Source organism: Callionymus lyra, chromosome 2 (assembly GCF_982586985.1).
Source record: "Callionymus lyra chromosome 2, fCalLyr1.hap1.1, whole genome shotgun sequence".
In the NCBI taxonomy this organism is placed as follows: domain Eukaryota; kingdom Metazoa; phylum Chordata; class Actinopteri; order Syngnathiformes; family Callionymidae; genus Callionymus; species Callionymus lyra.
In genome coordinates this window covers 43,259,347-43,276,091 of record NC_141819.1, presented here as the reverse complement: position 1 = coordinate 43,276,091, position 16,745 = coordinate 43,259,347, and the positions used below count along the sequence as shown (strand labels likewise).

Below are 16,745 nucleotides of genomic sequence, written 5' to 3'. Positions count from 1 at the left end.
ACTGTAAACATAGCCGACTGTGATGTCGGCTATGCTATGACTCACGGATGTTGCAGTGTAGTGTTGTGTTATACTTCTGTTCTGATGTTGTATATCCAGGGTGAAGTGGGACATAGGGGAGAACCAGGAGAAATGGGGTATCAAGGTGACAAGGTGAGTCAGCAAGTATGGAAGAAATCATAATGTAATGTATTGTAGTATACAGATATTGTTTGAAATTCTCTTTTGTTGCAGGGTGCCATTGGCCTCCCTGGTCTGACTGGCCCGAGAGGGAAACCTGGACCTCTGGTAAGTTCTGGTCCATTATTTAGAGTTGGATTCTTAAATTGTGCCGTCTTTAAGTACATTTAAAATTGTGATATTAGAAATATATTTAAAAATCAACATAATAAGCACTCATTGATTTTAGCTGTTCGTCAAAACAGGTTTCTTTTAAAACATGAAAACGGACACTTTTTGTGTCTCGATCTTTTGAAGAATATATTTTAACTGTGTATTGTTTTTTATTGTTAAAGTGCTTTGTGACCCTGGTCTAGAAAGGTGATTTAAAAATAACCTTTACTTACTTTAGTTAGTGTAATATTTATGCTCACAGCCATTAGGTGTGAGAAGGTAATTTGTGCTCCTAATGAACTTGTTTGGTGAGACGGACGGATGGACGGACGGACGGACAGACAGACAGACAGACAGACAGACAGAGAAGAGTCATACTTTCACTCTACTGCTGCCCCCAATACAATCTGATAGCACAAGGAATGAATGAGTCCCTGAGTCTATTAGTTTTGCATCTCGGAAGGAGCATTCGTGCACTCCAGATCTGCGGAACAAGAAGAGTTAGTCTACTGCACTCTTCTTGATCTGATCAGTGGAAATTTCCATCTAAAACCTGAAAAGCTTTCATTTAGAACCAGGTTGTTTTAATATGCCTTTCTTAATAGGATTTGTGTATAAATTACTTATAAAAAATAATTCAATTCAATTCAATTTTATTTAAAGTGTCTTATCATAACAAAGTTATCTCAAGACACTATACAGTTGAAATAAGACTATAGTTGATTGAAACTAGAGACAGTAAGAAAAAAAAGGTGTGTTTAGGGAATGTTTTGGACGTAGTCAGTATTAGTTTTAGTGAGATAACAAAGAATATGGTTTCAGGAGTCAGTAGAGTCAGAGATACTGTTGTCGTTTTGAGCAGCTAAAGGGATCAGAATTAGTCACACATGTGAAGATGTTTGCAGAAATAATTTTGAGAGACTGGATAATGGACGTGAGGAGAGACAGTGTTGGACCACAGACCATGGCGACAACCTATGAACGTGATGCATGCAGTGTAGTAAAAGAAGAAGACAGCAGGTATAACAAGGTTAGAAAAGTTAGATAAAAGAGGAGGACTTGCTGTGGTGAACAAAGAATAGGATTGTATCTTACTAAACAAATAATCTTTTAACCATCTAAAACTCCCATAAACATTAAGAGACTTGACACATGATCACCTCAGACACCCTCTTTCACTATGTTTTTGCAACAGGGTCAAGTTGGAGACATAGGACTGCAGGGACCACCTGGTCCTCCAGGACCAGAGGTAATCTTACTTTCTTTATTTTCATTTTGAGAGTTCCTGATAAGCTCAATTTGTAATTTTGTAGCAGGAAATATTTGATAGTAAAACTGAGGCTAAACTATTTATTATTTCCTTCGAAGGATGACATCATATTAATACTCCACACTAAACTGTGCAATAAGAGCGGGCACGCTGCCATGTTAAGATGTTCGTTAAATTTGTTCCAAGAGCTCTTAAAATCATGATCCATGAAGTTTAAGGAAGCAAATAAATCATGTGAGTGTCTTAACACTTTGTCTCCAGCTGCATTGAACGTGGCAGCTGTTAATCAACGTCCTCAGGCTTAATCTGAAGTCACTCCGAAAAGAAAAGTCGCAGCTGTTGAACATGCTTTTCAATATACAGATGATTTTTGAACCTGAAACAACAGGATTAGTCAACTTTGCATCCTGCTGTATATGTAGAAAACATTGGAGGTGTCAGAAACATCTCACTCATGACAAGAACATGATCGATCACTTACATATTTCAATAATTGTTTATGGTAGACATGCGTGAAGGTATTTCGATGCCAGTTGCTCAATAGTCATGTCAAAAGTCACTGTCTCTCCTTCAGTGTAGGCCTGCTGAGTAAGAACCCAGCAGTAAACTGTATTTTTCATTGCACTTCCAAGAGTATGAGAACAATAAGTCACAATTTGCTTGATGGTTAGTTAAAGATTCAAATCTTTCTGAAAGGGATTCCCTGGAGACATTGGCGTGCCAGGGCCAAACGGTCCACCTGGACCAAAGGTATGTCTTGCAGTAGTTTTTCAAGTAAGTGGGGCATGAAAGAATTAAACCAGCTTTGTTTCAGGGATTGCTTGGTGCGAGAGGTCCCCCAGGGCCGCCTGGGCCGAAAGGAACTGAGGTGAGAATTTACAATAGCCACAAAAACGTTCAGCTCTCTTCATGGTGATATTGTTAGGATCAAAAATGTGTGTTCAGTTATTAGTCGGCTGTTTGTCCTGCATCTCTGTGATGTCTCCTGATTCATGTTGCAGAGAATGAAGTCTTTATTGCTTAAAGGTTGTTTATAAAAACACAGCTGATGTTTTCCCGTCCTGATTAAAGATACACTTTAGTTGTATAGACAAAAGTTGTCTTTGTGTTACAATTCCTTTTGTGGGTGAAAAGATGAATATCTGGGTCTTCAGATACATTAACAACAAACACTGCTGCAGCACCTCTGAGCGTAAATGCTGCTTCCTTCATTGGATTAAATATCTTCTGAAGAACGGACCATATGAAATGTTCATATCGTTCTTAAGAAGATTTTTCAACTTTATTTTGTGAAAGAATAATAATACTGTCCTGAAAAATAAAAAATTAAAATTATTTGTTCATCATGTCCATCAGTGCTGCTGCAACTTGAGACCAAAATTTGGAATTTGCAGCAGATTAAAGTAAATAACACCGAGAAGGTCATCTCAGTTTTATTTTATCTTTAATCCCTCAAAAATATATAATAAACCATGTGCTACTGGGCTAATCGGCAAAAGGTAGACTACAGATCGTAAATGAGTAATATCGGTAGAGCAGAGGTAGAGATTTGTAAATTAATTATGATAAAGAAGTGATAATGTACATACATGTAAAGTCACAATAAGTCAAGTTTCCTTATATTTCCCAGTGAACATGTTGGATTAAATCATACATGAATCTATTTTGAATTTGGTGTATAATTTTGATCAGGTAATATTTAATTCAATACTTACATACATTTTTATTTTTCAATTGATATTGCTGTTGGTTTTGGAATAAATTGTAATTAAATGATGTTCTTTAGGTTCTTCCCAGTCAGATCAATCCAAAATCATGCATCTCAATATCCCATTGAAAGGGAAACCAGATGCTCGACAATCTTTTTTAGTTGACAAAACCACTATTTCATGAATAATAATTATATTTTTAAACCATTAACTCCACGGCTATCATCATTTTCTGCCACAACTTTTCAAGCATCAAACTCAAACACAAACTGTTCAGAAAAATTAATAATTTATGTGACAGGTTATCAGTCAGTTGCAAAAGTTGTAATGGAGTAGTAAGTAAAGTAAGTAAAGTAAGATTAAAGGTGATTTTCAGCTATAAAGCTTCTTTCTATGATGTTTGCAAATACAAGAGGATTAGACTGTATGAATTAAATATATGTGTCATTAATGTTGTAAATGTCTACAGGGTGACGAGGGACCACTTGGCCCAGCAGGAAATTCTGGCCCAACCGTAAGAATGAACCATTTAAAATATCTTCTTTGAACTTCTGTTTCAACATTCAGACACTGTGCATAGAGTTGCAAAAGACCAGTGGGTTGATGGACATCTATCTAGAAAAGTTCATAAAAATGTCACACCAGAGAAAATTATCTAAAAAAAAAATGTTACCATTTATATATTCAAATAAAGAATTAAACTAGAGAGAAACAGAAAGCACAGATGGAAATTGTAAATGTCACCACTTTCCACTTCCTCTGTCTTCAAATTAAGATTCAACATGTGCTTGACATTTACAATGTAAGCTTCACTATTAACACATAGTTAAACCTGAAGTAATCTTTACTGTAATTTGCAGATCCATTACGTGTTTCTCAAAGGTTAAACATCTTTTTCCGAGTGATCATTCTACTTGCTAATATGATTACTAGTCTATTTGATTCTTTGGTGATTGAAAGACGGTAACAAAATTACAGGTGAAGGCTGTGTGTTGAAAGATATGTATGCCTCTAATCAATGTTGCTTTTTTCAGGGGAGACCTGGAAGAAAAGGCTATGTAGGGGAGCCTGGTCCTGATGGTCTGCTTGTAAGTCTAACTTCCAGGGAAAGCCTTTTCATTTATCTAAAGTCTGAACTTTTGATCAGTTTAGGATTGTAACTTCAAATGATTTCACTATAACTACAAACCAAAAGACTTCCTATATTGATTCCGTTCACTGTCTAACTTCTCTTGACCTTTTCTGCTGACAAAATCACTTAAAAATGTGTTCAACCACAGCATTCCAAACCTGGTCCACACCTCCTCCGTCATGGCTGTAATTAACTGTTGTACCCAATGCATACTCAACACATGTGGTCTAGTCTTTCACACTGAACCTTGAGTGTTAGTCCAACTTTCCACAGTTTCAGCCGCAGAAGTGTTTTTATGTTACTGTTATTATGTCAAGTATGGTGTTTTGAGGTACTCTGTTTAATTGGATGTTTCCTAAATACAGGGGGAAAAGGGAGACTTGGGAAACGTTGGAAAGATCGGAGCCCTGGTGAGTAGTCTTAAGTATATCCAATATATTTAGATCTCTCAAATTTGTAACTGTGAAAAAGTTCTGCAGCGCCATTATGCTCTTCATTTCTTTCTGAATATATTTAAAGAGCATCTAATGACATCCTGCTGTTGTCCTGACCTACTTCTGTTGCAAAGAAATCTGGGTCTCCTCTCACAAAATGTGTTTCCTTCACAGTTATGGAGAGAAAAAAAGCAACATAATCCTACATGAACCACAATTAGAAACCCCCTTTTGGACCTTATGTGGATTGAATGTTTGACATTTACAAATCCCTTGAGTGTTTCTTTTTACGGTTGTCCAAAAAATGCTCTTCTGTTTTTGTTGTCTCGACACACTTAAGTACTTGAACGCTGCAAAGTTCCCACATTACCAATATGATTCTCATCAAGCACGGATTTCCTTCCAAGAGGCCCCATAATGTTAATATTTGCATTCTGTGCATAGTCGGAACACTCCAGACGGCCTTGTTGGACTTTGTTGCTGCCGTGCACATATGAGAAGAATTAAGCATTTGCAGAGAGGAGAGTTCTTTGAAGCCCGGAAACACATGGAGACTCCAGAGGATGCCATTACATCACTGTGGAAATAAATAGCATGAGTAAGACCATAGAAAGGTTTAATCCTGGGTCAATACCCGAAGATTGTCTATGCCAGTGTCTATACCTACTTAAGAGAGTTTTTCACTGAACAACTGAGGGTTCATAGAAAGTTTGGGTAATTCAAGAAACTTTGGAAAAGTTTATTTATAAACGTGTTTGAAGTTTGAAGTGTTCAGGTCATTGAGGTTGTTTGCACGAGTTGTTGAGTCCATTGAGAGTTTGTAGTCAGAAAGTGTCTTGATTGGTTATTGAAACCTAGTCTAAGGGAGAAAATAGTTTTGTTTATTAAATGTCCCAAGTTTAGACATGGCTAACAACCAAGCAGATAAACACAACAACAAAAAAGCTCCCTGGTGAAAATAGGAACTTCAGGTTGTGGGGGGAAAAACGAAGATTGTCCCATTGTTTGAGCCAATCAACAATTAAATAACCCTGATTCACTTTTCTAGTTATTAATGAGCAACAATATGATCAAAATGTATCTCTGAGATGTTAATGCATTGAGTTATTTTTGGTATAAGATGGTGAAGAACTCCAGGCTACAACTCGCATCTGTCTTTTTGCTCAAAGATGAAAGCTAAGTCTTAACAAATTCAATAAAAGCTCATGGAAAGCCTCATCGACCACTTCCTACTTGGTAATGATGGCTGTAACCAGTTTTTTACAATTAAGGGATTTAAAGTCAATTTAAGTTCTCCGTTCCCATGACCGCAGGCTGCACCTCCTCACTGACACCCTCACACTAATCTCACACAATTTCAGCGGGATAATATCTTACAAGAGTTACACTGAACTGACATGCTGAGTTCATCCATCTGTTCTGCTTATCTTGGAACGAATTACTGTATTCATTATCTCACTCCTGTTTTCACGAAAGATCTGACGGAATGAGATTCTATGCTAGTTAACATGCCAACTTTTCTTTAATAATCAGTATATTGAACGTTTTACAAATTAAAACGTAGCATCGAAATGATGGTTGAAGACCCAAATTTTCATTATCAGGACCAGATTTGTTTAAATTTTAATTTCAGTTTAATGGACAATGTGCAGTTCCATTAAAAAAATGGCTGCACCAGATTTAGCACAATGCTACTTTCCGTCTGTAGTCCTCAACAAAGATGCAGAAAGTTTACATAATACAGCAACATACAAATAAAGCAAAAACACAATAATATACAAAAACACAGTACAATCTCATAATGTCAATGAGGGCCAAATACCCGTCTGGTATTATTAGTGCGAGCAGGACTGTCTAAAAGCCAGTCTTTGACAGCCTGTGAGAAGCGATGAAAATCTGCTTTGTTCCTCAGATTGTCTGAGCCTGTTCCATTCTTTGATGCACTTGTATGAAAAGGCTAATTGAGAGAACGCAGACTTTCTTTTGGGAACATTGCAGTCACCCCTGGACACTGATTTTAATGCTCTGCTAGTTAGTTCAGAGCGTGGCTGTACATGGGTCTTTAGGGGAGCTTGGGACCATGATGACAAACAGTACAAAAAATGTGAGATTATCAATGTTAACATTAACAATGTTAACACAATTAACACTGTTTAATGTCCCGTTTTCTGTATTTACCTTATTCAGAGTTTTCATATTAAATGCAGAGTTCACACGCAACAAAGGCAAGATTACACCTACATTCAGGACCTCGGAGAGCACTTGATTTAAATTTTACTGTTTTTTAATCATTATTAAATTACACATATGAAATGTTTGACCAACATTTAAAATATGCTAGGATGTTTGCTCACAAAATGACTCAGATAAACACTGGGCAAATTAAGTCTTTTTCTCCAAGGATTCCATCAGATTCAGATCAAGTTGTTTATACATTTTTGTTAACAGCAAGCTTTTGCAAAATAATCTAAAGACGCCTGATAGAAATACAGCTACTGGGTAACAACAGTGGCTTTGTGGGAAACCATACGTTTGTTCTGCAGTGTCACAGAAACACTGTGGGACTGGAGTTTTCTTTGCATCACATTCGTCTTCAGTCTTTAATCTGACTGTTTATCCTTACTTGTGTAGAAGATGTCCCAGATCAGATGCTTCGTACAAAATATTTCCGGATGTCTGCCAATTGCTCTGCAGAGTTAAATTCTCCTGTGAAGAAAGCTGGCGATCCTCCAAACCACAGCCCCTCTCTCAGACGATCTGGAAGTGGTTAACTCTTCTAATAACTCATACATTTTCCATCAGATTGTGTTTGCTCCTGAGGAATCGTGTAATGTTCGTAATTCCGGCTCGTCTTTCCTTCTCTGAAACAGAGTTGGCCAAGTGTCTTCAACGTTTAACTGCCAAACCGGCTTATTTTCCCTCGTCATGAAATCTCCCCCTGCAGTATTGATAGAGAAACGGCTTCTGGATTCCCACTCCTCTGCAGTTGCTTTTACAATATTTTTCGTTAAAACCACTTTACTGGTCCTCATGCTAACACATGGAAAGAAGAACAGTAATATCTTAATGGTTTTTAATTATCACACAGTGATATTATTGTCTGTTTAAAACTTTCAAATTAAAAAACAAAAATGTTTTAACTTAGATAAATATGTATTCGTCATTTATTATATTGTTTTTCACATCTCTGTGGGCCTGCTTGTCTTAAAATCTTATTACAAAGCAATTATTACCCCATTAGCAAAAGATAAATTGCACAGCTTGACAAAAGTTGTAAAACTTCAGTTTGTAGGAGGACAGAAGGAGAAGAATACTTTGGAGGGCCTCATGGTCAAACTCATTAAAATCAAGCGAATTTTCAAATTGCAGTTAATAGAAGTAAAAACTGTATCTTTACCTACCTATGTTTGACATTGGATAACCGTGACCTATTTGTTTTGGCAGTAAAATATGATTATTCCTTCTCAATCCTAGATGTTCATATCTAATAAAATCAAACAATCATTGGCTCTGTTTGTCAATTTTTTTTTGTTTTTCGGAACACATCTGTTTAAAAAGTCAATGGTCACAATGGTCGTAAATATTTTTGGTCTTACCACAGCTGTTCTATTGTTCCATATTTGTGTTACAATCGCTATCTCGCTATCTGTCTTTCTACATAGTTACACCTTCTGATATATACTCTTTATAAACGTATTCATCTTTGGTGGCGGAAATATTTTTCCCAGTATTGTGTTAGTGTGTAAGATTTTAAAGATAATTGAATGTGCTTTGCAAATATCTTTCACATGTAAGCAAATGTTAATGAAAACATCTATTTGATTATTTAGTATATCTAATTAATTAAAGGGCAACTCATGTCTGAACCCAACTCTCCTAACTTTCTCACGTTTCAAGTGTTGAAGTTTTCCTTTCCAAGATTCAGTAAGTCTCTCATCATGATGATGTTTTGAAGTTATTACTTTATAGGTTCCCCCTCGTCTGAACTCTCGATGAATGAGAGGTTACGAGAGCGGAGTCCAATATGATGTAATAATGGCTTCATTCCTCCTCCAGCCAACTGTCAACCACAATCACCCCCCGCTTTGTTTATAAAATGAGTCCCTTGGAGATGTATATTTCCGGGATTGATAACACGCAGTCACAAACGCTTGACCAATCAAGAGTTGGAGTGGTTATGGTAAACATGATCACTAGAAAACAATGTTCTTTTCGGTGGGCAGAAGAGGTCAAGTAAATTCTAGAAACACTAATTACATTAGTTCAAAAATGGTTTAAAAAACAAAATTGTTATTAGATAAACTGAGAAAACCAAAATGTCATATATTAAAATCAATATTTGATGAAAGGAACTGAAAATTAGTTTCACTTTACGGGAAAAAGTACATCAAAGTTTAGAGGCATTTCAATGATCCTGGTGTTTTCCATGTGTTACAAGTTTCCTTAGGCACTTTTGTTTTGGGATTTTGAGTGAAATGTCATGGAAAATACTGGTGAAATGGTGCATGAACCATGAAGGTAACTAATCCCTATAGCATGTTGTACAGATTTCTATTCTCATTAGCTGCCGGGGATTGTCTGTAACACAAAACTGCTTTGTTTAAGCTGTATTCTCTCTCATTATGTAAAGGTTGAACATAACCCTTTATTAAAAGCTTATGTATAATTAAGTTAGTTCCTCACATGTCTTTTTCCTTGGTGAAACTAATTAATTTGTTACCCCTTCACTCCAGGGTCCTGTTGGCCTGATTGGAATATCTGGAGTCGTAGGAGTTCCTGGTGAAAAGGTAAGGCGCGTGTTTCTCTGTCATTAGGTTGTCAATCAGTGTCTGCACATTTGGCTTGTCAGTACCAGACCCCTGTAATTAGGGCCGTGTTGGGCCCACAAGGCCTCTGTGACACTTGCTGCCGATAAACACTCCACACTCTTACATCAATCACAATTGAGTCACGGTTACGACTCCCACTGAGTTTGTAAATTGCATGTTGAAAGTGTGCCTTACACAAAAATTGGTCAGTGTGTCAGGTAACTTGCAGACTTAACTCTGTGCTTAATATACTCGCTTTTTCATCCATATTACATATTCTTAGCTTTCCTCTTCCTTTGCATTTTATTTACTTGTCTTTACTTGACCAGTAAATGCACTGACATCAAGGGAAAAGTCCACTAGTGTCCACTTGGAGATGAGATCTTTCTCAGTTTGGGTTTTTAGCCAGGGAAGGATTTGACACAAGATCAAGAAGTGTCTATGCTACAGAAGAATGCCTGCTATTGTAAAGAACGAGCTTTACCAGTGGCTAAGAATTGTGGGTACTGGTGGAAAGCCATTTAAGTTTCCGAAAAGGCCTTTTGTAAAAGTTGATAGATGAGGTCGGTCGGTCCAGATGCATTTGACACAATGGGTCATTAGGATAGGCCTTAGGGCGCACCTAGGATGTATGTTAGTTTGTGTTTTTTATGAAAGGGTTTGAGTATTCCCCAAGAGTAGCTGGCATTGAAGATAGGAAGTACAAATGAATGAAGCTGTAGATAAAGATCAACGGGCATAAAAGCGATCCAAGGTCAAATAAACCAAAAACTATAATCCCCTCACGTAGATACAATAAGAAAGAAGGCGGAGGTCAAAGTGTAGTAATTGTGTCCACACTAAAATAAGATGGAAGAGAAGGAACTAGTTTGTGAAATATTTGAATTAAGAGCCAAATGTCTTTCTTGCCATTAGGAGTTGAGATGAGAAGATCAGACCTGTTCATTGAGTTCTAGCCACACCCTGTCACTCAAACATTAGTTAAATTCTGCAACAATTGAACCTGTCTACTCATTAGCAAATACAAATGTATCTGTATTTATCAGAGCTTGGACAACACTTGGTAGACTGAGTGAAGTTCATCCGTCTATTTTATCTACCTGTAAAGTCTATTGTGATGAATGTTTGTAGCCATTTCAATGTTGAAGAACCAGTGACTGATTCACTTTCACTTTTAAGAATTTTGTCTTCACACTTTATATCACAGCTGTTTTCTTTCCTTCTTATTCAAATATTTCCACGTGTGGGAGAACATGTCATGACCTGAGACTGATTTCCTCCGGGCAATTTCTGCTTAGACAGCAATATATCCAACATAAAAAAGGCTTCGGATTAAACTTATCGCGACTGTTATCTTCTACTGACTAATCTCAACAGGTTACCAGCATATGACTGAACAGTTGAGGCTACATGGTTAAGGTCATTCCAGGTTCAACACGCAGCTCAGAATGCCTTAAATTCTAACGTACCTGTTCACTACAAACCTCTTTCAACCAGCTGTCAGCCTAAATGATCGCTCTTAAGAACCTGACCGTGCTCACTGTAGGAGTGAGGTCATAGTTAAATTCTTACCCTCCTTTTCTTTTTATTGTCTTCTCAGGGTGACAGAGGGCCAGGAGGACCGACGGGCCCTGTGGGGGAGAAAGGTCCCGGGGTGAGTCTTTAGCACTGATTCAAAGGTGTATCCTTTCAATACTATCTCCACATACTGGCCAAGGCCCCCGCCTCTCACCTGATGAAACTGGGATAGTCTCCCCCAGCCTGGGTTCAACTCCTAGCATTATCATTTAAAGTTGTTTATCAAGTTCCATCCTTTGACTTCTAGAGGAGTTGTGGGTTTAAATCCCAGTGGGATAACCATTGTGGCCCATAGTAGAGGACTTGGTACTACATGTTGATCAATCCTCTTTTGGATTAAAGCATCTAAAACAGTTAACTGTGTCAACTAAACCTCATACTATAATCAGGTTAAAAGTAAGTTTTCATCATCTGACACAAAATATCATACAGACACTAACACTACTCTTTTTAGTTGAGGTTTCTGTATCAAACATGAATAAACTGCCATAGAACTGTAAATTCACTGAAAATATGTTTTTTCCAACAAGCCTTCTCACAAAAGGGACTTCTAAAATCCTGCTACAGCAACTTTGGCAAATTCAATCATTTGTTTTGGCAGAAACGTTGAGAACATGTTTCCTCAAAGTGTTGTAAAACACCAGCGAGTCACCGACTGGCACACTGTCTTGAGGTCTCGACCCAAATGGCAGCCAGACCGGCTAGACGAAGACAGATTGGTTAACAGGAAGTAGGGCTGAGTCACGTGATGGCTGCTGAACTCAATGGATGATTGAACTATTGATTGCACGTCTCAGTGGGAGAGTTCGGGGACTGAGCTGTTGCTATATCCTGTTAAACACTGGCCCATTACTGGAGTGATCCATCTGTTATTTTATTGAGACAATCAAAATAAATATATAATAATTTTGTTGTGACACTGCCTCAACAATCTCTCAATCCTTTGATTCTATTCTTCTTTAGGGTTATCCAGGGTTGCCAGGTAGTCCAGGTGACATTGGAATGCAAGGTGCCCCAGTAAGTACTATCCTTGTGTAAGGCAGCTTTAAGTGTGTCTCCTGCACCTCCCATTTTCTCTCGCACCCCATCATGTAAAACCATCCCATAACTTTATCTCTAAGACTAACACCAGCCGAGTGTTTTGGAACCGTTGGCGTTCCTCCAGAACCCTATTATCATTTATTTTTACCTCCAAAGACATTTTTGTAAATGATGTGCAAGTGCACTATAATTAAAAATCAAGTTAGTAGAGTTTTAACTAGAAATCAACATACACATTTAAATGATTTTAGTCAATGTCACTGTAATCTGTGGAGTGTGTTTTTACAAATCCTCTCTATTCATTCTCTGTATTTCTGTCTGTCTTTCATAGCTTATCGTTAAAGATACGTTTTCTGTGATGCAAAAATCTTAATCCACCTGCACCATAATGTTCCTGGTTTCTCCCTGCAGGGTCCTCAGGGTCAGATAGGAAGTCCTGGTACCTCTGGGTCAAAGGGGAGGAGGGTAAGAGCTGCCTGAGTTTAATAAAACAAGATGTTTATCACTGATGTGTTAAGAAATCAACCAAAGTGTGATCAACCTTCTGACATCGCTGATGTTCTTTCAAAAGGACAAGGTCTTTGAATTGTGTTGAGCGATGCTGGTGACACCATGTGGCTGTGTGAAGAATGACACTTCAATATTACACTATAACCATATTTTCAGTCCTCCATCACTAGTCATTATGTCTGTTGCATAGTCAACACGTTGTGTAATTTCAGCTACTAATTCATACATTTATACTAGGGCTCCGGTTTCATAAGCCTAACGGGACAACATTACTTTCCTTCAACTTAACATGAGAGGGAATATTTATTATGCCAGGGTTTAACTAACTAGGAATATACTTTGGTACAGTTGTTCAACCATGAAACAATATTTAAAAAAAAATCGTAAACATAAATAAAAATACAATTTAATTGTGTCTATAATTTGAACAAGTATTCACAAGAAAGCTTTTATTATTATTTTTGGTTGTGTATCCCAAATATGTGATTTTTCCAATTTGATTCTTCACCTGGTGTTTCCAAAGTCAGGCCTAGAGTCAATTTGTAGCCGTTCATTAATTGTGCAGTGACTTTGTGTCTCCCCAGCATCCGTGAACGTCAATTATACATATCTGTAATTACAACTGTCATGAGTCCAATGTTCTTGACATCACTGTATGAAATATTCTTGAACAGTTTTTAACATTTGGGCACCCCTTACTTCCTATATCCGTCTCATCTGTTTGTAATTCATCTTCTGGTTATTATTGTTCACGCTGTTGATGTAAAAAAAATATATTTTACTTGACCTGATACATGAGAATATACTGTACATCCCAGCATATGTGCAGCAGCTCCAACTTTGAATTAAGTCAACAAAACATACAGCCACGACAGTTGGTGTATATGGAGATGTTGCCTGTGAGGTGGTGCTTCTTGTGTTCAAGTGGCTTTAATAATATGTCTCAGGTGTTCCTTTCTTTAGTGAGCACATTCCTTCTGTGCTTCACAGGGGCCACGGGGTGCTGATGGACCCCCTGGAGAGCCAGGTCCTGAGGGTCCCAAGGTATGGAAATATTTTCTGAGGATGTGTGTGTTTATTTGAACAGCAACGTTTGCAGTAATGTTGATTGTGTATGGACTTTAGTTCAATGTGATTGTCGTATTTAAATATGAATGTGAATGGATAATATGAAAGTTTTTCTCACTAGAGAACTAATAGATTGTGTTTTTACAGGGAGAACGAGGTGACATCGGAGTAAAGGGAGAACCAGGATTCATTGTAAGTTTTCAACTGTGTGTGTTATGTTATGATAACTGGATGTGAAAGGAAGATTGTGCTCAGTCAGGACCAGGTACATGATCACTAGAAAGCAGACATCACTCAGCAGCCGCTGTTTCATCTCAGCTCCTTTGAAGATGCACTCTTGCATCATGGAACATTTTACATTGACTTCCGTACATTAGCTCCCACGACAGCCCCCTCAGGCCCCCTGTAAAATTGTTGTGGGCCCTTTAATCAGTCATTTGTGGCTAAGACTGACATCTCACCTCCGTGTGAGGTTTGACTCAGGATTCACTGTCGTCACCGGATCTAACCCCCTGCTGTAAAACATTATGGTGGTCACATGACACTCACAGACTCTCCTGAAAGTAACGTAGTGAAGAGCATCATTAAATGAATCATCAGAAAGTTCTAGGAATTCAAATTTAACACGTTATTGTCGCTTCTTTACTGACTATACCTTTAACATAAAGTCAATTTTAAGATCATTCCATTTAATCCTGATATTAATCTGTTTACAAATTGAAATAATCCATGCAAACTATTACACAACCTTTGCCAATCTTTGATGCTGGTAAAACCTTCTATGTCAGTGATGGACAGATGATGCTTGATATGGACAATGGCTCATTTTCTAAACCAAGTAGATCCTCCAGATCTTCAATTACATTTTGTATTTTACTACCAGATATAACATGGAAGACATTAATGTTTATTTCCCTGATGTGTCTGCAGGGGAAGGCTGGTGGTCCAGGAGAAAGGGGACCGCCTGGAAAGCCTGTGAGTGTTGTTATACATTTTAAGATATTTGTTTAAAGGTAATTTGTGTTTATTAGGTTTGCTATCTCCTGCTTAATGTAAAAAAAACATCTCTGCAAGGTAACATTGAAAAATATATAAATTATTTATTAATCCAAGGGCACGTTCATTTTATTTTGATCGGACAGCGCCATCTTGTGATTAAAATAGTTTGTAAACAAGAAAAAAAAAAAAGAAAAACCTGGCTTATTCAATGGCCAAAAAAGCTTTCACCAACAACAAGTACCTCATTATCTTGCTGTCTCATTATTTCATTCACTTTTTCCCAACTTTTTTTAAGTAAGTAAGTAATTTGTATTTATATAGCGCTTTTCCAGACCAGGGTCACAAAGCGCTTAAACAATCAAAACAATACTCATAATAATAATATATACTTTAAAGGTCAAGATAAAACTGAGAACAACATTAAGTAACATGTAACATTTTTTATATTTATTTTAAAGGAGCAAATATTGTTTGAATTGCAATGATTGAAATTCTTATATACACCTTGTACTCATACCCTTTTAGTGACAGCCACATCTGTGAAAATAAAACCCTTTAATATCCTTCCTTCACAGTTATCCAGGGTTGCCAGGTAGTCCAGTGTCTAAATTACATTTTTTATTATCATATTTTAATTACTTAATACAAGCATTATATTTATTATTTATCAAACATTTAAAACATATATTTATTGTTTTTGTTTTTCAACTGAAAATGATGAATTGTCTTTGTGTCGATCAAAGTGGTGGTCAATCATGAATGGTCGTCTGACAACAGTGGTTACAACAGGCACAATAAATATGTGATGTCTACCCTTTAAAATAATCTTCAACTGGGGGGGCACATTGATCTCAGTTTTACACTACAGAATACATTTAAATCATGAATTGCATATTGAAGTTAATTAAATTGTTTGCTTTTTAGCTCTAATAACATGTTATTGAATTTATCATTTTCTAATGCACTGTTAAAGACGACAACATGTTTTGTGTCCCAGTTAATTTTCCAGGGCTTTGATATTTTTAAAGTGAAAACTCATACAACAGTTTCTTGCCCAGTCTTGGCCACAAAATAATTAAAGTACATCCTGCTTTGGGAAAGTTACTCTCAGGAATGAAGGCTGACGTTATGTTTTTCTGCAGGCATTCAGCATGACTACAATATATATATATATCACTCATCTATCTCACTGTTGTGATGCCAATGAAGGGAAAACTTTGGCCCTGACAAGATCTTTCATGCATCTGTTTCCTCTAATTACACAAACACGTGGCTGCTGCTACACGGGGCTCATGACTCTGCTTGTTTCCAGGGAAAGCCAGCTATTCCGGGCAGCACTGGTGAGAGAGGACCCCACGGTGAACCTGTAAGTTTCCTCCTAACTCAAGACAACAAATGCAGTTTCTGCTGAAAGTTGATCAAGCCTGGGTGTGAAGTATCACCTGCAGTGTTGTTTAAATAGACATTGAAATCTTTGGCACCGCTCGCTGAAATTGTCTTCTTCTTGGAAATCAGCCGACCCCCTCAGGGAAATCACGGATGTCAAACAATCAGATACAAATATTTGCCAGGGTGGGCGGTTTAGATATCATGCGAGGCCAGGTTTATGTTATGGGTTTCGTCTTGTTGTGGCTGTTCTTTGAGTCTGAGCGTTCAAAGTTCTCGTCGTTCTCGTGTTTGTCCTCACATTTATTTTCTGACTTGTGTATTATGTCTGTTCTGCTGATTTATCACTAGTTTACATAGTTGCTGCAGCGATGAGAGGGCTCTGTTGAAGCCGCTTTTATTTGTTCTTTTGCAGGGACTCAAAGGACCCCCTGGAGACCCTGGACCAGATGGAGAGCAAGGCGTTGAAGTAAATGT

At 37.5% G+C, this 16,745-nt stretch overlaps 1 protein-coding gene across 1 annotated transcript in view; it reads left to right on the top strand.

Annotated features, from left to right (window-relative positions):
• The window catches only part of col24a1 (collagen type XXIV alpha 1), a 73,420-nt gene that overhangs the window by 33,887 nt on the left and 22,788 nt on the right, over positions 1-16,745 (top strand). The window contains exons 17-33 of the mRNA XM_087785367.1: positions 100-153; positions 235-288; positions 1,529-1,582; positions 2,300-2,353; positions 2,418-2,471; positions 3,782-3,826; positions 4,347-4,400; positions 4,810-4,854; positions 9,612-9,665; positions 11,287-11,340; positions 12,228-12,281; positions 12,717-12,770; positions 13,806-13,859; positions 14,031-14,075; positions 14,814-14,858; positions 16,195-16,248; positions 16,684-16,737. Coding sequence (XP_087641493.1) covers positions 100-153; positions 235-288; positions 1,529-1,582; positions 2,300-2,353; positions 2,418-2,471; positions 3,782-3,826; positions 4,347-4,400; positions 4,810-4,854; positions 9,612-9,665; positions 11,287-11,340; positions 12,228-12,281; positions 12,717-12,770; positions 13,806-13,859; positions 14,031-14,075; positions 14,814-14,858; positions 16,195-16,248; positions 16,684-16,737 — 882 coding nt within the window. The remainder of the gene's footprint in view (positions 1-99; positions 154-234; positions 289-1,528; positions 1,583-2,299; positions 2,354-2,417; positions 2,472-3,781; positions 3,827-4,346; positions 4,401-4,809; positions 4,855-9,611; positions 9,666-11,286; positions 11,341-12,227; positions 12,282-12,716; positions 12,771-13,805; positions 13,860-14,030; positions 14,076-14,813; positions 14,859-16,194; positions 16,249-16,683; positions 16,738-16,745) is intronic.